Source organism: Meleagris gallopavo, chromosome 12, assembly GCF_905368555.1.
Source record: "Meleagris gallopavo chromosome 12, MGAL_WU_HG_1.1, whole genome shotgun sequence".
Classification (NCBI taxonomy): Eukaryota; Metazoa; Chordata; class Aves; order Galliformes; family Phasianidae; genus Meleagris; species Meleagris gallopavo.
Window position 1 is genome coordinate 1,681,794 of NC_139415.1, and position 21,031 is coordinate 1,702,824.

The window sequence follows — 21,031 nt, forward strand, 5'->3', positions numbered from 1 at the left end:
ACTCAGCCCAGAGCAGGCAGACCTGGGCACGGTGTCCCTCCAGGTGAGTTTGTGTTGTACATGTCAGGCAGGTTTGAAGCCTTCCTGTCATCCCCCCAGGCTCTGATCTTGTCATTGAGGCTCCATACATTTGCAGGACAAAGGACCAACCCTCTGTATTCAAGGATCTCCAAATTCTTTCCAAGCCTTACATGCCACCCAACTAGCCCCAGTGGTGACCTCTTATCTGCACTACAGGGCTGCCCAACATGGAACTCCACATCTGAAAAGGGCACGTTGTCCCATTTCTGATTAATTATCAGAGCTCATGCTCTGCAGCATATGCTTTACACATCCACCAGCACTGGGAGAAGTGGGTGATACCTGCCAGTGTGCCTGGAGCAGCTCAGAACAGCAAGACAGATCCCAAACAGCTCAGTGCTCCCACCAAGGACGTGGTGTTTTGACTCGGTATGAGGAACACTGCAGGGTTTGTTGCATTGCCAAACCACAGGCAAGGAGAGAGGATAAACAATCCGAATGCAGGAGATAGCATGGCAGAGCCTACCAGGTCCAGTTGCAACTACAACATGTGCTTCTTTGTAATGAGGAGAAACATTTGTTACAAAACTCAACCAAATACAAGAGGCATCTCGCGCACCGCCTTCAAGAAGCTTAAAGCAAAATCCTGCCCAGGGTGGAGAGCTTTCGCCATCCCAATATGAGCAAACTGCCACAGGGCCACGAATGGTGCAAACTGGCACAGCCATGGGGAGGTTTAAACACAAAGCTAATGACTATGGTACCACCACAGCTCCTGTCAGCCAGCAGCTCTGCTCACACGAGGCTCCTTCTGCCTGTATTCCTAGAAGCTCAGAACCCCCGGCTCTCCATCAGTGGAAGAGCCAAAATGGGAAAGTTTCAGAGGTTTTTATTTGTGTGGAATAGATAAGGAAAGCAAACATACCCTGATAACCTCTTTCCTTGCGTGTAGTAGCTTGAAGGTTGTCCTCCTGGGCAAGACGTACGTTCTGTACCACAGGCCTTAAATTTGGCTGGATTTAGTTAAAAGTAAATACTGGGTCAGCAGTGCTCTGCTGCAGCGACCTGTTCAGCAGTCCCAGCTTGGTCCCATTTTCCCCAGGGACAGGCTCACATTTCCAAGGGAAAGCTGGGCCTGGGGAGCCCTGGCTACCCTGGTCCATGGGTTCACACAGATTTCCCAATTTCTTCAGGCCAGATGGTTAATTTTCAAGCTGGAAAGCACCGTTGTAAGCAAAGTTTGACTCTACTCCCTTGGAAAACACTCACCAGGCTTTGAACCAGGGCCAGTCTGTCTGCTTCCTGATTAGAGCACCCAGATGGGCAGGTGACATTTTGCTTCACAGCTGATATCTGCTTACAGATCCAGTCAACAGACACAAAGGACAAAGGCTAATTTGAGGATTAGATAGCTTCTCTCAGTCAGTTTTTTCCATCTCTGATAAAAAACAGCCCACAAGCACAAAGATTTAGCAATGATGTTAGGCACAAACACCCTCAAGAAGCAATTCCTCAGGGGCAGAATTAAAAGCTCTCTTTTTATTAAGCTCTCAGGGGGAGAACGCTTTTTGGACAGTGACTCCTGCTGGAAAAGAGAAGGCAGCACAGCCAAGAACCACGCTGGAGAGCAAGGATGTCCTCACACCCACGTTCCGATTGCCAGGACAGCAAGCACACCACCCCAGCTGCCCTTGGGGCAATGCTGGGCTGGAGACACAAGGGCAATTCCTTCTGCAGCCTTCTCAGAAAGGATCACACGTGAAACAAACGGGGCTGCTTGGCCTGGAGGAACGTTACTCCCTCTCTGCGAGATACCACAGTTTTCCCACAATAAAGAAACGTGGTCTTGGCTTAGGTTTCTAAAAGTCTGCAGTGCTGTACCACATTTCAGTTTGGTACCAGCTGGAACACAACCGTCTCACTCCTTCAGTTGAGCTGCAGGGACACATGCCATCTCGATTCGGTTTCCTGTCGGTTTTATCTCTGAATTGCCAGGAAGGCAATTCTCATGGCAAGCAATCAGCTTTGGGTTGGCAAGCCCCGTTCTTCAAGGATCCTTCTCACGCTCTCCACTATGGTCCACACTTCTGCCATGGCTCCACGACCTGCAGGGCAAGACCAAAGGCTCACGGTGAAAGCCATAGAGCACACGGCACGTGGTTCCCCCGCCCCACCCCTTCTCTCCTGCACATTCAGCCATGTTGCAGTAAAAAAAGCTTTTGCAGGGCAAAAGCTTGCAAAATATCCCCATGTTTCCTCATGATTCAGCTGTGAGGGCAAGAGGATCTGCTTGGTCTAGCTGGTTGGGCAGGGATTTTGTGGCATGGTTGGATGCCATCAAGGGAGGAGTGTTCATGCTAACTTAGCTTGGCTCACAACTCACAAGTCTAAGCAGGAGCACAAGCTCCTCAGACAGTCAATGGAGAAAGGCAGGAAACCTCAAAAGGCAACTCATATGACCTTAATAAGTACCTCATGTTCTGAATCATCTCCAAGGATGTCTGTGTCTAACCCTTGCACAGGGAGCTGGTATCTTAGCTCGCACTACCCTGGGGGTAAGTGTGCACAAGTGACCAAAACAAAGTGCGTGGGTAACAAAATATCCTACTGCACCTCCTTCCTCCACCAGTGCAAACAGCATGTTAGGTATTATTTTGAAATAAGCCTTGCCTATTAAAAATAACAAAACAAAACTAAACTTGACTTCATACCATTCCAGTGACTCCACAGTTAGGCCCACATTAGAGAGAAAGCTGCTCTGGATTTGCACCAGCTTGATTCTTGGGAGTAATTCTTGGAGAAGACTGTGTGCTAAGCAGAACAAAATGTAAAAGCTTTTCCTTTTGCACTGGTTAGTTGCCAGATGAATGTCTAATCTACTCTTTGCTCCGAAACACTTTTTTTAAACCTAGAACGAAAACTTCAAGGTCAGAGACCACTAAATCATCTTGTCCAAGCTCATGCACACACAGAAATCAGTCCACTCACTCCTGATACCTCCCCACCAGCATCTGTCTCCGTTAGAAGATTCAAAAGACAAGAGTCTCTACTGGTTTTTTGTTTTGCTGGCTAATTGCTGAATTATTTAAAACATGAGCCCTACTTGTTAGAAATTAGTTTTGGGAGGTTTTGTTTTCTTCATTTTTCTCCAATTCACTTACACAGGTGAGTTAGTGAGTGCACAGACAAACAGTGAAACCAGCAGGCTCCAAAGGACAGTTACAACTTGAGGAAAGAGATGGAAGAGGAAAGGCCATATTGTACAGCAGAGAGGTGTGCTCTGTGGGCAGATCACTGCAGTGAATCTGACAGGACCTTCAGCTCCCCCGTACAGATGAGCCAGCTGAGCGTCGCCTCAGACAGAAGGCATAACTGGATGCAACGGTGAGAAGTTGGGATGAAGTGCAATGCTTTTGGAAAGACAAGAAAATTGAGCTTCCCTACCTAGTGAGAATTTCCATCATTTTCAGGCCTACAAACCCTAACAAGCTTGAAGCACCTCTGATGCAGGCAGATGTGGGTGGCTCTTGCCTCCTGTTCTGAGAGGAGCTGCATTTGATGCATCCTGCTAAACAAATTCCCCGAATGCACCCTCATGCTTGGCACAACGACACCCTTAAAGAGCACTTCCAAGGTCTGCCTTCATCCTACACAACTCATCTTCTCAACATCTTTGGCAATTCACAGCACACATCTTGCCTTTGGGTAAAAATTCCTCCACTGTGCCAGGCTCTAGAAATTCAGCCAAGGATGAAGAAGATACCAGCAGTTTGGAAGTGTTTTGCAACAATAAATTGCTGCAGGCCTGCATGTGGTTATGGCACCTCTCAGAGCTCTCCTTATATGGTGGCACATGGATACCACCAAAGCCAGCAGCCCTTAGGTTACATTTAACTATCCCATCCAGGAAACATTTTAGTTGGCAACTAGATTGAATTTTTTGTTTTAACTCTTTTTTAGCTGGACTCTACATCTAAAAACACCTGCAGTGTCTGATCCACGGACGCAGATGTGAACGATCCAACTTATTACAGGTTCTCCCATCACTTATATACATTCACAAATTTCCTTTTTAAGCTTTCCTATCCACCCTTACAACTTTCCCATCCACCTTTGCAGGTCAACGGAGCATTGTACAAACACTCCATAACCGTGCATGTGGGTGCTTATCCAGTCAGAGCCATGAGCTGTTCCTTTTGCTTTTTCTCTTCTAGAGGTGTCCTTGGTTCTCATGCTGTTTATCCTGCTCCACAGCTGCTGCTCTGAATCTTTTTTCTTGTATTCCCAACAAACACCCACTTACTATGGAAGAAACACGGTTGTAATATAGAAACATGATGGCAGTCACTTCAGGTGAGATCAGTTACACGAGTGGTAGAAGATGAGCCTCATTCAATAGCAAGTTAAACCACAATGTCAACAAACAAAACTGGTGCAAACTGAATCTCTTTTCTTTGGCACCAGATGTGCGCTCTGCTATCTGGCCAGTGGAAGCCAAGCAAACCTTTTTGTGGATAAAGCTCACAAACCAGAAATTAGTGTGGAAAAAGAGGCTTTTGGGGAAAACGCCTGAAAACAAAACAAAACAAAGCAAAACAAAACAAAACAAAACAGAACAAGAGGAAGACAGAAAAAAAATCACCGGGGAAGAGAATCTTGTGTTTTCAGAGACCTGGAGTGCATTATTGCTCCTACCTGCTGCCAGGAAAACCCTGGCATGTGCCAGCAAGAAAGTCTTGCTGCAAATTGACTCACAAGCACAAGCAAAGCCGAGTCAGATGTGGCTAGTCCTGCCTCAGCTGCCCGTACCATCCTTCTTCTACAGGCTCCTTTGGGAGTTCATTCTCACAGTGGGAAGATCTGAACTACACACAAAGCAGCTCCTAAATGACTGTTGGTGTAATGAGGTAACTCCTGATCAGTACTGGTTTTGGCTTTGCCATTCTGAGCTACAAACCACAGCAGTGGACATGCTGCTTCTCACGTGGCCATGCACCGCTGATGCAAGGGCAGCAACTCCAAGGAACAGCAGGGCAGAGCAGCAGAACACAGAAATCATGTTCAGCATCCAGCTCAAAGCCATCTGCTCCACTGTGTCCACACACATAGCCCTTCTGCATCTCAGGTCCCCATCTGCCAAAGAGGGCTGACACAGCAGCTCTGCTTCAGGTGCGTGGACCCGTGCAAACAAGCGCCTCACTCAGAGGTGCTCTTAAGTTTGCTACAGAAATAGAGGTCCTATACGAGTACTAAAAAAGATAAAGGAAAAGCTCCAAGGGACAAAGAAGCTATGCCAGATGGCCTTCCCACTTCTGCCAAAATGTCTGCACAGAATGACCTCTTTTGGGCGTTTTCCTTTAACATTATTACAAGCACGCAGGAAATTTGATGTAATCAGGTCTAAAACCCCAGAGGAAACATAATTGTCCAGTACAGTTACAGCTGATGCCTGAATTACTTGACTACACTTACCTAACTGTAAATATTTCTAAGTTGTCAGCTCCAGAAAAGATTCTCTAAAAGCACTGCATCTACCCAAGAATTCAGACACTAAGAAAGCCAGCCCCGGAATTTAACCATAAAGAACATGTTAGCATCCTGTCTCCATGACAGACATTCATCGAGGTATCCAACAGGATGGTTAAGATCCTGCTGTTGTTGGGTTATTGGATGAAAGAATGAGTGCATTACTGTGCAGGTAATAATACACTTGCTATTACGGCTAGAATTGGGCGACGTTTTACAGACAAACCATCCACAAAAGACTAAATTAAAGAAGCGAATCCATTCATCCAAAGTGCTGGTATAAAAAAACTTCTCAAAACCTCCCAAAAATCAAAACGTGTTCATTTAAATTGTAATAATTCCAATTGCTAGAATACAAACGAGACCATTTCACTTGGCACTGTAAGTCTGAAAGTTGGGCATGACAAGTTTTCCTACCCCCTTCTCTCACTTCACAGACAAGGCTGATGTCAGAACTCCAAATCAAAATGAGACTGTGAAGCTGATCTAACTGAAAAGTAACCCAGGCAACAAACAACAACAAATGGTAAATGTATGTCGTTACACCCTCAGCCACATCTGCAAAGTGCTAATCCTCTGTGTCTGCTCTGAGGGATAAGATATTATCCCCACGTCAGAGATGAGGAACTGAGGCATGATGGAAACAGCCCACAGTCTCAGCAGAGGGCATGGCTGGGACACTCGAATCCCAGGCTGATAATGGTCACCACAGAGCCTTGCTTCTCTTTGATCTGATCTCTTAGAGGATGGGTATTTCTTTTAAGTATCACGTCTATCTACCAGCTTGCTTCGAACTAGAGTAAGAGGTGTCAGCCAGCACAGGGCAAAGCTTCATGTTGTTTGTACAAACCTTGGCCATGAGCACCTGCTCACTGCAGTCTAACATCTGGAAGGTCACAGAGCAGAAGAGCAAGGCACCTCCCTTCAGTGTAAGAGGAGCACTGGGGCAGGAAAACAGTCAGAAGACATGCAAGAGGACTGACCTTCATCTCCACACACTAGTTTCTTCACCACACATGGGATCTCTATGTAGCCAAAGCCCTTCAGCTGCTCCACCTGCTGAGCTGTGATGGGATGCTCCCACATGGCCGTGTTCATAGCCGGGCAGAACAGCAGGGGTTTGTGCAGGTCCCAAGCACGGATGACACAAGTCTGCAAAAGAAGCCAAGAGATTCAGCTCTGAGGAGTGTTCTTTTTCATCATCCCTTTGCTCACTTTGCTGCACAGAAGCACTTTCCCACTCCAGGTATCATGAGACAGCCAAAACATCCATCAGTGCAGCTGGACGAGCCTGTAAGCAAGTCCACAGGGCTGCTACTAATGCATGCTGCGTTCCAGCAGAGCTCCTCTCTGACAGGCAAGAAGGATGAGGGAGGCTACAAAAAGAATAGATTCCATCCTACTCCGAATCAGGGCCAAGCAAACAGCCCAATGGCTGGATGAAATCAAGCTGGAACACAGTGTGTGCAGACAGCCCATGTGGGAGACCAAGAGTAGCTGAGGGGTGACCACAGATCGTATCAGCTAAAGAGAAATCCCCAGGCAGCACTTTAGATAAGCCAGCTGTAGAGCTAAACACAAAAAGCTGGCAAGTGAATCTTCTTAAACAACGCACCAACTGGATCCACAAGGGAAGCACTCCTACTTCCAGCATACAGAAGATAACAGGAACACAGCTGGGCTGCTGCAGAAGATGCTGGTAGATTACAAACCACCTAGGAGCTCCTGCACGCTACACAAGATCATATCTGATACCTCAATAACACAGATAAGCTAGTATCACCTCATCTTCTTAAAAAGAACAATGGTGATTGCTGTTAACAGTGCAGCGCCCATCACCTAGACCTGACAGCATCTAAGCCATGCAAAGGGAGTCTTCGAGGTAGCTTGCACCGGTTCCTGGTGCTGGAGCTGTGCTCATTTCAGAATACTTCAGAGAATTCTGCCCATCCTCTTTTATGCCCCATGATTTGAACCCTTCCCAGCACAGAGGAATCTGTTCCAACTTGCTGACAAGCACCTCCAGCACTTGCTATTCTTTACTGGAGCTACCACTTTCCTTCACAAAGCTATCCGAGATGACTGGCAGGAGTTTGTGAAGCCACGTGTCCCTAACACTCTTCCTGAACTCTTCCTCTGTTGGCTGCAGTACAGAGGGGGTTCAGAAGGACAAGACACTGCTTGTCCCTCTCACAGCACTTACTGACGTTTCTACATCTCCAGAGGACTGCTCATACAATTCAGGGCTGTAGCTCTGGGTGCACTTTGCTCATCTGTAGGCATTCTTTTCTTACTTGGACAGCTAAGCTGACCAAGCAGAGCTCCCCAAGCAGGCCCGGTGTCTTCCATTCCTAATTTTAGTGTCCTTGCATTACTGAAGGGTAATGCAGCATTTGCATTTTTGCAGCTTTCTGGCAGACCTTTTGAGCAGTTGATCTCATGATGGTGAAGGCTCAATGGATGGATGCAAAGGACTGAAGTTCCACTGAAGTTCCCCATCACTGAACTGAGACACATGCTCTCTTTTAAAACACTCTCTGTTCAGTCTTTGATACAGAGCATTTCTAATATCAGGAAAAAAAAAAAAACCCACAAAAAAAAACCAAACCATGCCTGAACAAGCAAAAAACCCTGTAGTTGAAAGTGTAAGGTAAGTAAGTGTGCACATGTTTGAATTTGTGCTATGCAGTTAGGTGAGGGAGGAGTTGAGGTAGCAGGAAGTAAACAGTTTTATCTGATCTCACAGGTGTCTTTCCAGATTGCATCTAAAAAACGCAGAGAGGAACTCAAAAGTGAGTGTGTGTGCATGTGTGTGTATATGCATGATAGAGAGAGGATGGAAGTAGAAAGAGAGAAATATTACCAATAGAAAAAAGCAGAAAAAAGGCACGAAATAGGAACTGGGAGATAATGGAAGAGACAGAGAGAGCCCAGGAATGGAAAAGGTAAGGGAAGGAAAGTTTGAAAAGGAGCAGGGGAGCCATATTGGCAGAGGAGAGACAAGCAGCTGAGTTGGCAGCAAAACATGCAAATCTTGATGCTGCTGAAACACAAAAGTTTCCTTGACAGAAAGGTCAGACTAGCGCTGGGAGGGGAGAGAAGGCAGGGACTGCCCTAAGGCAGAGCTGCAGTTACTCACCAGCAGGTTGTCACAGATACCGTTTGCCAGTTTTGCCAGTGTGTTTGCATCGAGAGGGGCCACCAGCATGAGGTCAGCCCACCTCCGGAGCTCGATGTGCAGGACTGGGTCAGAACGGCCCTTCCACAGCTGTAGGTGAGAAAGGATGCAGATTACCAAACCCTCACAACCAGCACTGTGAACAACAGGCACTTCGACAACCTCACTGTTGTTGAACTACAACGTAAACCTCATTATTTTCACACCAGACGAGATCTGACGGCGTGATGAAATTAGAGACTGCAGTCACAGCGCTCACTTTTCTGACTTCCAGCCTCCTCCAGTGAAGGCCACGTGGAAGGAGCACTTAGAACGGTGCTTATGTGCTCAGTGCTCTACAAGCAAGTATCCTTTCCCACAAAGACAATTCACACGTCCAACGTCAACCTGCAGGAAAGAGCTTTCTCCATCCACATCATCCCTCAGCTTCCCAAACATCCATCCATTAAAGCTCCATCAATATATGGCACATCTGAGTAGGGAAATCCGCAACATTGGATCAGTCAACCAAAACCAGACAGGACCACACCAGTGGAAGCATTTCCTGAGCATGCCTACAGCAGCCACAGGAATACAATGTTTGGTTCTTTTTGGGAGGGACTGGGCACTTCCTTCCCCTCCTAGCTCTAGGCAAAAATTTCTACTTTTCAATAAAGCTCAGAGTTGCTCAATGGGGTCCTGGGCTCTTCTTAAGAGCACAGTTAACTGGGATAACATCAAGGAAAGCAGCAAACAGTACCAGGCACTTTAGGCCCCAGATGACACACAACCACAGGCCAGCAAGATGTGCATCAGGGCCACAAACTATTCCTTCTCTGACTCATGGGAAACCACAACAAAAACGCAGCATCCGGAAATCTGGTGCTCCCCAATGCCTTTCCCAGCTCCTCCACTCACTTCTATTTTCTTTTCGACAAGTCTTTCTAGAAAATTTTCTTTCAGAATAAAATATCTCACAAACATGCTGGTCACGCTTATTTGCTGCCCTTCTGTCAGAATGGCACACTATAAAGGCTACGTGTCTTCTTTCCAGTGTGCCGACAGACCGCAAAGGCTGACTGCACCTCTTGTATCACCCCACTGGGTTCCCCATAAATAGCTTTGCCTGAAGCTGTAGCACCATGGGACCCGAGAAATCTTCATCAGTCTTCTAAGACCAGCAGAAGCTTTCTGGTCAAGAAGACATTTTACAGAATCTAGAGATATTTAGAGTCCTGGCACCTAAGCAATCCCTCACTGGAAGGGAAATGCGCATTGAAAGCTTCAGTTCATGCTGATGATTCTATAGAGAAGAGCTGGAAAGATGCCACAGGCCACTGCTGAATCCTGCAGAGCGTGTTCATCTGTAACTCATCTGAGGGGAAAACTGATGAAAAAGGTCAAGCTGATTGCAAATTGCTTGGTAAACTCAAGGGAAGACAGATGGACTCTTCTGTGTACGTGCACCATGCCTCTTGAGCTAAACACTCTGCTTCCATCAGGAAAACATCTTGTACACCACCCATCTATCACTCTCGTGCAAGGCAGCTCCAAGTGCTGGTATTTGCCTGCTCCCCCCCACACTGGGGTGGCCCTGCCAGCACAAAGCTCTCCAAACAGACCCAGATGTATTACAGAACAGCTTTGTTTTCCACCCAGGGTGCAGGCAGATTTTGAAAATACAGAGCAAGAAGCTGCAAAACACAAGCAGCGTGGGTAGTTTTGTGATTGCTGGTGGTGCCTACAGATTGAGAATAGGTAGCAATAAGGAGAATTAAGTTGTTGCCTTCCTGACAAGTATGAGTCATGGCAACCACCTAACACCTTCACCACAACTTCACAGTGGCTTTCTTTGACATTTCCTGATACTCCTCTCAGAGCTGAAGGTGGCTGCTAAGCCCAGGGCGGTGAGGGACCACCTGTAGCCACACTGCCTACTGCAAAGCCTGCTAGGTGGTAGAAAACCCCCCTGCTACAGTCACGACTGCTCCATTTAGCATGGGCAGGCCAGTGCTCTCTGACAGCCATGCTTCAAAGCACACAGTAGTACAACAAAGAAAGGAACCCTAGCCAAGAATCTACAGTTTATTGCAAAGAAACTTGGAAGAATGCTTCTAGGGGGGCTGCTGCAAAAGTAATGCCTCCTATTTTATTATGTTGCCATCAGAAGTGGATGTGAGTGGTCTAGCAGTTGAGGTTGAGCTTTCCCACCAATATTCCATTACATTTTGTTGCCATGTGACAGATGGCAGCGAAGGGGCACTCTGACAAAATGGCATCTGACATGGAAGCGCATGTGAAGCAGCGAATGTATGGATGCATGAGCACGTGATGGAACTACTAGCAGGACTAGGAAGAAGCCCTTGCAGACTCCTGAGGAAGAACAACTCACCTGCCACTCATCTTCATCGCTGTAGAGGGTGACGGGAATTTCCTGGGGGTTGTAGAAATGCTTTGCTCTCTCAGTAGTCACCACCTTCACTTCAAGCTAATCAGAAAGCAGAGAGAATGTTCTGGTTTCAGTTGGGACAGCAGAGCTTTGTTTTTTCCCTTCATAGTGTCTGGTATGATGCTATGTTTTGGCTCTAGGAGAAAACCAATGCTGATAACACATCAATGTTTTAGTTGTTGCTGCGCAGTGCTGCACAGAGCCAAGGATCTTTCAATTTCTCAGCTTCTCATACTGCTCTGCCAGTGATGGGGGCCTGAGAGGGCACAAGGATCTGGGAGTAGACAGAATTAGGACAGCTGATCTAAAATGGCCCAAGGGATATTCCGTATCATATGACATCATGCAAAAAACAACAACAACAACAACAAAAAACCAAAAAAAACAACCTGGGCATCAGTTGGCAGCTGGTGAGTAATTCCTTGTGCATCACTTGTTTTGTATCTTTCTTTTTATGTCTTAGTAAACAGTCTTTATCTCAAACCACAAGTTCTATTTTGTTTTTTTTTTTTTGTTTTGTTTGTTTTTCCCCGATTCTTTCCCCCATCCCACTGGGAGGAGAGCAAGCAAATGACTGTGGTGCTGAGCTACATGGCAGGTTAAACCACATCAGAGAAAGACCAACTAACTGTTGGCTTGAAGAAATCCTGCAAAGCTGGGTAGATGAGGAGGGCTTGAGCAGTGAAGACTTTGAAAGAGATGCAGACATTCCCCTCCTGTGTGCATGTGCATAACCACACCTATTCAGAGCTGAAAGGTCAGGCCACTGCAAGTGCTCACAGGAGCTGAGGACTCTTTTCATTGCCACCTTAACACAGGCAGGTGATTAGTCACTGTCTGCCAAACTCGTTCAGATGGTCAGTTCACAGCAGGGCCAGCAAAAGGGACAGAGAAGGTCAGAAGGGAGATGCAGCTCTGTGCAGAACTTCAAAGAGACAGCAAGAAGCAGCAAACCAAAGCTCTGGGAGAGATGTCCTTTAATCACAAAAGGGAGTAGCAGAGCATCTCACCTTAGAGGATTCCCTTAGCCACAGCACAAAGGGCTGCCGAGGGGTGGCATGCCAGGATCGCTCTTCCCACACTCAGAGCCAAGAGGAAGTGCAGTGCTCAGTCACAAGTCCTGCCAAGGGAGAAGCTGGGAGCTGGGGCTCAGCACCACCAGCTCAAAGCAAGCCCATCCCTGCAGAACAAGGCTCCAGAAGAAGCAGAGGCTCCAAGCTCCTCTCATTGCATTGGGCATTTTTGGAACGGCAGGATTTTAGTTTAACTCTGCCTACCCATACCTGTAATGAAAGATATACATCCCTGTATACCAGTACACCAAAGCACTTGCTTTGGTAGAATGATTTTTTGATCTCCACTTCTTTGCCCTTCAATTCTTCCCTCCGCCCTTCTCTCTAGATGTCACGAGTACCTCCTGATGACAAAAGTTGGTTTCTATACAGCCAGAATAGTAAACCAGTGGCTTGCACAAAGGAAAAGGAGATCAGGTAAAATGTACATAAGGATTCTCTTAGAGAAATCTCTGAAATCTTAGGTGAACTTGCTGTCTTACTGAAAACCATCTGAAGCTTCATCTGTGAAGTATCTATAAAGTAAGGAAATCCTATCACATCCCATGGACATTTGGCATGAACAGTGATGAGGTGCTAAGGTGCCCTGTGACAGGAGTTCCTTTAGTTCTTCTTTAGTAACCTTAGCTGCTGGGAAACATGGAATTTGCCCTAGTTTCCACATGTCTCATGATCTGCTCAAAGCTGTACCTCTGACAAATGTATTCTACAGCCAGTTCCTTACCCAGCAAAGAGTGCACCTGTCCAGCACAGGCTGCCAGCTTCTCCAGAACACTGTGGGCTTTGCTAAAGACAAGGCAGACTATGCCAACAGCCTTTCTCTTATCCATCAGGCAGGTCACCCAGTTACAGGAGATGAGGTTGGTCAAGCAGGACCTGCCTTTCATGAACCCATGCTGGCTAGCCCTGATCCTCTGATTGTCCTGCACACGCCGTGTGATCCCACTTAAGATGATCTGTTCCATAATCTTCCTTGGCACTGAGGTCAGGCTGACAGGCCTGTCATTCCCCGGGTCCTCCTTACAACCCTTCTTGCAAATGTGAGTCACGCAGGAAGCCTCCAATCCTCTGGGACCTCTCCAGTTGACTAAGTGCACCGATAGATGGTGGAAAGTTGTGGGAATACAAGAAAAACGATTCAGAGCAGCAGCTGTGGAGCAGGATAAACAGCATGAGAACCAAGGACACCTCTAGAAGAGAAAAAGCAAAAGGAACAGCTCATGGCTCTGACTGGATAAGCACCCACATGCACGGTTATGGAGTGTTTGTACAATGCTCCGTTGACCTGCAAAGGTGGATGGGAAAGTTGTAAGGGCGGATAGGAAAGCTTAAAAAGGAAATTTGTGAATGTATGTAAGTGATGTGAGAACCTGTAATAATTTGGATCGTTCACATCTGAGGCCATGCAGCAGATGCTGCAGAAAGTGGCTCAGTAATCACCTCTGCCAGCTCCCTCAGCACCCTTGGGTGCATCCCATATGGCTCCATGGACTTGTGACAGGTGGAGCAGAAGGTCTCTTATTGCCTCCACCTGAACTGTGGGAGGTTTATTCTGCTCCCCATCCCAGATTTCCAGATCAGGGGGTAGAGTATCTTGAGGATAACTGGTCCGACAGATGTAAAGAAGGCACTGAGAACCTCAGCCTTTTCCTTATCCTCAGTGGTATCACGTGCAGCAGGACCAGCCACGAAGCAGAGCCAGAATCAGACTTGTTCTGCATGAGCTAATCACACGTAGATGCACATCAGATCGCCATAAATAAAGCATTTCCTTATTTTCATCCACTTTTGCTCACTGTCTACTCCCAGATAGCTCTCCGAGCAACCCACGATGCGGTTCTGTTAGCCCAACAGAGAGATAGGGAAAAACCAGCCTCAGCAACACCTTCCTCCCACTGCGGCCAGAGTTGCAACAGTACAGAGCCCTCAGCATGTGTGTCCTTGCTTGAACAAACAGCTGAAAACCTCCAACCTCCAAGCAGCTATCTTCAACAGCAGCGGTTGAAGTGACAAAATGTGTTAACCTATCTCTCCAGCACCATCTATTCTACCATCAGGATACTCCTAAGAACAGAGCAGTGTTGATTATCTGCACCCTACATGACTAGAATAGCAGTTTGGAGCAATGGAAAAAAACCAGGCACAGCATACCATTGGTTTTGGCAATTTTTCCCATTTCCTGAAGAAAAATAGCTGCGCATAATATCAGTATTTAGTACTATTTTTTTGGCTTTTTGATGCTTTTAGATGTCTGTTCTTTTTTCAAGTGGCCCTAGTCTGGAATCACAGCTCTATTTCTAGAGCTTGCGAGTCTGAAGATCATATAGCAAGCAACCATGTTGTTTCTGTATTAATCTCACCTTGAAGTAAGCTGTCTGGAGCCAAGCACCGACACCCACAAAGGTGTTAACACTGCTCTCTGCTATCCTTTGAGCTTCAATGAGATGTTAACTTTGCAGTCTGTAAGATACTATTTATTTGTTGAGCAATGTGCAGCTTAAAGGGGCTTGTCTACTCTCTGAAATGGTACCAGTAGGCCAGATCTGCACTAAAACCTCTCACCAGTAATATTTGTTAGTGGGATTCTTATTTCACAGTTAGCCATAAAAATATAAGGACCTATATAAGGTCCTATATAAGGAATCACACTGCATCTGTATTATGCTGGATTTTGTGTCTTGCTGCTTCAATCGCGGCAGTACTCCAACATTTCTAACCTAGACCAGAAATAGCTGGTGAAGAGGCTAAGGGGGACATAACCAAAAGCCAAACTTTATTATTATTATTATTTTTAAGATAGTTTCATAAACATCTCTGGTCTGAAGGAAAAAAACCAACATTCTTTAAAGTCCAGGAAATAGCTGGCTATTGAGTACTGCATCCAACCTACCATAACCAAGATGGTATCAGAGAGATGTTCAAGGACTGAGCAGTGATGACTCCACCACTCATCCAAAAAAGCTGCTCTAGCAGTTTCATTATTCTCTTTGGTTAAGGTTTTCTGCTGGGGTGGGCTCCTGGATCCCTTGTTCTCAGTGAGTGTTTCAAGTCTCTCCAGCTATGCTGGAAACAGATCAGTGCTCTCAAGATCACTTTAGCCTACATAGTTTTTCCTTCTATTTACTTGGCACACCCTCTGTTTGACTGCAGATATCTCTCTGCTTAAACAGTAAAATCTCTCTAGCCACACAGACAAATTCCTTTACTGGAGACAGTTTAGACTAGCTAGAGTCTTTGCTAGCAACTGCTGCAGAAGAGAATGAGCATCCCCTACTGCTGAATGGCATCTACAAAGCTGACATAGAGGCTACCTGGCAGGAGTGCAGTGAAATCTTATGACATGACTCAAACTGACAAGGCCAGATAACATCCGGAAGTTTCATGAACAATAGGTCTTACCCAGAGAAAAGTTTGCCATTTCCTTTCTTTATGACTAACTGACATTCTGGCAATGTGATTTTTTTTTGCCAGTTTTCCTGCCAGGCCATTCAAAAGTAGCAGGACTCCAACTGAGGCGACGTGTGTCTAGCATAACTACAGGAGTTACCCAGGTGCCCTGACAAGACACTACATGCCGTCTTCCCACAACAACACGTGCAAGAAAAATAACCTGAAAAGCATAAACTGATGTTGTATTGAATTCCCAGATCTTCAGAGAGCTTAAACAAAAGGCAGTAAGATGAAGTCATGGCAGTTATCACCCTCAAGGACATGTTAAAGTTTAACGAGTGCAAAAATCACACCACCGAGTTGTTCACTGAGGACCATTTAAGCAGAAACATCAATTTTACACTATGTGCTCCACTCTCAAACCTCTGACGACATCTCCTCTGCTATGAGTGCCCCTCTGCTTCTGTCATGCTCCCACAACAGCTCTACGTTCTGTTCCTTCAGTTGACGTAACAGGCCCATGCAGGTTAAACTCAATGGAGAAGTTATGCTCTCAGGTAGAAAAATCACATCAGAAGCGAATAAACAAATGAATTTAATTAACAAATTCAGTACCAGAATCTCCTGAACAGTTTGGATGCCAAACTTGCACTTTTTAGTGCAACAAAAGCCTAAAACCAGTGGCCATAAGGCCTGCACCACACATCACAGAATGCGGAATTTAGGTCTGGCCATCAGCAGTTTTAAATTATGCATCAAGATAAAAGAGAAGAAATGCACTTGATGCATCATATTGGATCATTTCCACTTTTCCCATCACTTGGAATGAAGGCTGTCCTGAGCACCAAGAGCACCAAGGTCTCAGGGACTGTATCTCTTCTGATTCTATTCACCATGTTCTCACAGCTCTGAGGTAACGCCTCCCAGACCATCCAAAAGCTCTTCCTTCAATATGCCTGCCAATATATTGGCATATTTAAGTGCACACTCTCATTCCTGCTGCTCTTTCATTCCAGTGCTCCAAATCAGACGCTTCGTCTCTTAAAAGATAAAGGTCTCCTTATTTTTTTTGCAACTTTATTCTACAGCAAAAGTTACCACACTTCCCTCCCTGATTTTAGTCACTAGTGGCCTCTGCTGGACATCTCTGTTACTTCAAACAATAAACTTGAGTTTAAAAAAATAAATTGATGTATGTGTCTGCATTGTTTATCTTCCATTGGTTGTTTTTTTACAAGGCTTGGTTGCTTTTTGATGGTCAGACAAGTGTCCATCTTTGTAAAGACAAGGCCCCACTTGCTGAAACTTGGAAGGTTCTAATTAGAAATTTCAAGCTCCAGAAAGCATTCACTTATGTGTCTGTAGCCAGATCTGGCAAGGATGGATATACTCCACAGTAAAACAAACAAACAAGAATTTTAATTTAATTAATTTAATTTAATTTAATTTTTCATAAAATTAAATAAGCTGAGCTGAACTACTTTCATAATGCACAATCTAAACGTCTGCCTGGGAAGGCACCCAGAAAGTTACTGCCCTTTCAACTTGATTTCAAGCTAAATCTTAAGTATAGAGAAGTAAGAAACAATAGGAAAAAATATTGATTTTTAAAAGCTGGAGGAACCCATCCCAATTTTCAAACTAAAAGGCTCAATGGCAGAGGAAATTCCTCATTTCAGCAGAAGGCAGCTAGACTCTGCTAGAAATGAGAAATAGGGTAACGCCAACTTTACTGATGGACCTACTCACCCCAGGGATTTCCAGCAATCCAGAGATGAGGAGAGGCAGTTTCAGAGCAGCCACACTCCCAGTCACACCCACCAGGACACGGAATTTTTCCTGTGGCACAGATGAACTCGTTTCTGCAAGTGAGAAGGGCTCCATGATCCGGCCAACCTCTACAAGCATAAAGAAATAAAGAAATTTCAGTAATGAGAAGCACAGCAGAGTTCCAACAACACACAGCCAAAGGCACAGGACTAAGCCTGGACTGTATAGAATCTAAAGCGACTCAGTCTGATGCTGAACATTCAGATCCTGACTTACAAAGCTTTTAAGCATCAGCACACCTTGAAGGACAGGAGTAGCCAATTCCTCACATTTCCTTCAAGCACAATTTCCTCTAGGATGCTGGTAAACAGAATGCTACAAACTACAAAGGCTCAGTTTTGGGAGCTGTTAGCTTGATAAAGAAACAGAGACACTCTCACATGTTGGCCATGGGGTGGAATTAACAATAATTGTACCTTTCACACCAAGTAAAGGCAAGATATGCATTAGAGCAGTGCTCTCTCCACACTCTGGTAAGTAATAAATGCAGAGAAACATTTCAGTAAGTAAAAATTTGGGGCTTCTCAGGCAAGTATCATTGGATATAATCCACTATATCACTGTGTGTTTATAGCAGCACTAAGTATTACTCTTTCAGAAGCAAGAAAAAAAGATCAAAACAGTGAATAAAACATAGAACAAAACAGCCACCAAGTGAAAACACCTCCTAAGGAACGTGAAGGTCAGAACTGCTCACCCAGCAGTGCCAGACAGAGGTACCGACAGGCAGAGGTGGCTGCTTTTGAGGGTGCATGGTGAGTAGGGATGATTCACGATGTTCTTTGGTCACTCCTGAGCCACCACCATGCTGACAAATTGCCAGTGACAAAACACTCAGCGTTATTCTGGCAAAGAAAAGCACCCTGCCCAGAGAAGTTGTGGATGCTCCATTCATGGAGGTATTCAAGACCAGGCTGGACAGAGCCCTAGGTGACATGACCCAGTGCCTGATTTAGTGGCTGGCAGCCTCTGCCCACAGCAGCAGCGTCAGAACTGGATGATCTTTGAGGCCCATTCCATCCAATCCATTCTATGAACCTATAAGCTCTCTGTATCATCAATGCAAATATCTCTGTTTAAGAAGTCTCGGAACTCACAAATAAATTCATTTCTTGAAAATACCTGAGAACTGTACTTTAACAATGCCATTCACAGGGATTCAGTGAAGTTAACTTCCTCATTATTCACAGGAAGTTACCTGGAAATATTTTGGGAAGAATGGAGAAAGGAAGAGACCTTTACACTGTGAGAGTTAGATTGTGTTTTTGCAGTAGAAACTTCCAAGGCACAGGCCTTTACTGAACTTATAACTTTCTTACGAAACAGCTGCGTAGGTTAAAATGGCAGCACAGGTTGCTTTTCACAAGAAGGATGTTGAGCAGCAGGATAGAACAGAGGCTAGGACATCCTGACCAGGGTAAGAAATAATCCAAAGGGTTTGAGCAATGCCCACAGTGATTAAATATGAACAATATGAACTTCTGCGAAAGAATACGCAAGTTCGTTGAAAAGGGAAAGGCTGCTAAAGAAATGTAATTAAATTTATGCTTGTTAGCACAGCATAATAGGTATCATAAATCAAGTATTGGGGCTTAGTAACCTTTAGATGTTCCCTGATATGGGTTTCTTCTTTCTTAAACGTAGCTTTTGTAAGCAGTGAGAGATAACGCAAAAATACAGAGGAGGGTAAGGAAGGCCTGGCATAAGATAAAACAGGTATGACAGCTTCAAGAAATATTGCCCTCCTGTACCCATAGAAAAGTACAAAACAATCTTAAAAAAAAACCAGGTTGGTCATAGACATTATATAGAAAAATGGGTTAGCAAATGCATTGTGTAGATTCTGAGCCTGGAGTACCTCGCCAATAGCAGAACAGGAGAGTAATTACCTGCAATAGGAGAAAAAGTATATAATGATAAGTGTTTCACTGATTCAGTGTGCATTTTCTCCCTTGCCACAAAACAGCCACCAAGTGAAAACACCTCCTAAGGAACGTGAAGGTCAGAACTGCTCACACAGCAGTGCCAGACAAAGGTACCGACAGGCAGAGGTGGCTGCTTTTGAAGGTGCATGGTGAGTAGGGATGATTCACGATGTTCTTTGGTCACTCCTGAGCCACCACCATGCTGACAAATTGCCAGTGACAAATCACTCAGCATTATTCTGGCAAAGAAAAGCACCCTGCCCAGAGAAGTTGTGGATGCTCCATTCATGGAGGTATTCAAGACCAGGCTGGACAGAGCCCTAGGTGACATGACCCAGTGCCTGATTTAGTGGCTGGCAGCCTCTGCCCACAGCAGCAGCGTCAGAACTGGATGATCTTTGAGGCCCATTCCAACCAAGCCATTCTATGAACCTGATGCAAACATCTTTGTTTGATCTCATAACTAGCAAATAAATTCATTTATTGAAAATACCTGAAAACTGTACTTTAGTGACAGCATTACACTGAGATTCAGTGAAGTTAACTTCCTTGTTATTCACTGGAAGTTACTTGGAAGTATTTTGGGAAGAATGGAGGAAGGAAGTGACATTTACACTGCCTTTATTTTAGGTACCAGCTCGGCATCCAGATTCCATCTAGAGAATCAACCCTTTGGCCATTCCCTGAAGTCATCCAGAACTGAGTTTAATATCAGATCCTTCACAGAGCAACTGCAGGAGTTACACAGAGCCTGACCTCACCGAGCAGCTGAGATTCGCCAGCACAAAGATCCTTGCTGACTGCATCCACCTATTAGCTGCAGCACAGCAGGGGCCATGTATCCTTCCTCCACACTCTGCTGAGAATTAACACATTGTGCTCAGTTCTTCGTGGCTGTAAAAAGAAAAGCAGGAAGGTCAGGAGCATGACTTCAGCTTCAGCTTCCAGCACTGCTTACCAGGAGCCATTAATAAGGGGAACACAGCCCACATAATGCTAGGCATGGTGTTTCAGTGCTATAGCCATACATGTTTGCCTGCACCTAATCAAAGTGAAAGCTGTCACGCTGCTCAGAGATGAGCACTTCCACTACGCTTCCTCTACAATTACCAAACAATTAATTAACCAGAGCATCTCCCCCATGAATTCTGGGAAATAAGACGTAACAGGCATGCTGCAGAAAGGACTGTGAGCAACAGAAGGGTCAACCCTTCCTCTTACCGAACCACAGTTCTGGGGAACGAACCGAGAACACCTCAAAGGCAAGCAGCTCGCAGGCCTCCTTGACTATTTAATCAGCTCCACAACTCTGAGAAACGTCTCTGAGGCAGAGAACGGGACGGAGGAGTCCACCAGGCAAAGGAGAAAGGGTTACAGCAGTGCGGGATAGGCGGGGTCTGCCCCGCGGCCTAGCTGCGGCCTAGCGAGAACCCGGCCCCCACACGGCCGGCGTCGCCTAGCAACGGGGACGGGCGGCGAAAAGCACCCTGGGAAATAGAGTCCTCCATAGCGACGCGGGTTGGCTGTGCATGCGCGCTGCTGACGGCGGGAGGGTGGCGCTGAGGCCCAGCCTGGCCTTGTGGGCCTGCCCGGAAGTGGGATTTACGCCAATAAAACCTGACGGCTCAGTGGCTCACCTCAAGCACCCCCCCACGCACAA

General features: G+C 45.8%; 1 protein-coding gene across 5 annotated transcripts; it reads right to left on the bottom strand.

Moving 5' to 3' along the window:
- Positions 1–1,533: 1,533 nt before the first annotated feature.
- Positions 1,534–20,874, bottom strand: PPCDC (phosphopantothenoylcysteine decarboxylase). Of its 5 annotated transcripts, none has more exons than XM_019619351.3 (8): positions 20,593–20,863; positions 20,133–20,265; positions 17,366–17,514; positions 11,097–11,192; positions 8,687–8,815; positions 6,531–6,699; positions 2,733–2,832; positions 1,534–2,126 (listed from the first exon to the last, which is right to left on the bottom strand). In XM_019619351.3, exons 3-8 carry the CDS (start codon positions 17,498–17,500, stop codon positions 2,069–2,071), a joined length of 687 nt encoding a protein of 228 aa, XP_019474896.1. In that variant the 5' UTR covers positions 17,501–17,514; positions 20,133–20,265; positions 20,593–20,863; the 3' UTR covers positions 1,534–2,068. The 5 variants fall into 5 exon arrangements, with proteins under 5 accessions (XP_019474896.1, XP_019474895.1, XP_019474897.1 ...); XM_019619350.3 differs by having other exon boundaries at positions 20,128–20,265; XM_019619352.3 differs by lacking the exon at positions 11,097–11,192 and having other exon boundaries at positions 20,128–20,265; positions 20,593–20,874.
- Positions 20,875–21,031: the final 157 nt, after the last annotated feature.

Excerpts from the sequence above, each read along its gene's own strand:
- PPCDC (XM_019619351.3), bottom strand. The coding sequence starts at position 17,500 with ATGGAGCCCTTCTCACTTGCAGAAACGAGTTCATCTGTGCCACAGGAA. Across the intron at positions 8,816-11,096 it reads GCGATGAAGATGAGTGGCAG|CTGTGGAAGGGCCGTTCTGA; the intron begins GTGAGTTGTTCT and ends TCTCACCTACAG. Across the intron at positions 2,127-2,732 it reads ACTGTGGAGTCACTGGAATG|GTCGTGGAGCCATGGCAGAA; the intron begins GTATGAAGTCAA and ends CTTGCCCTGCAG.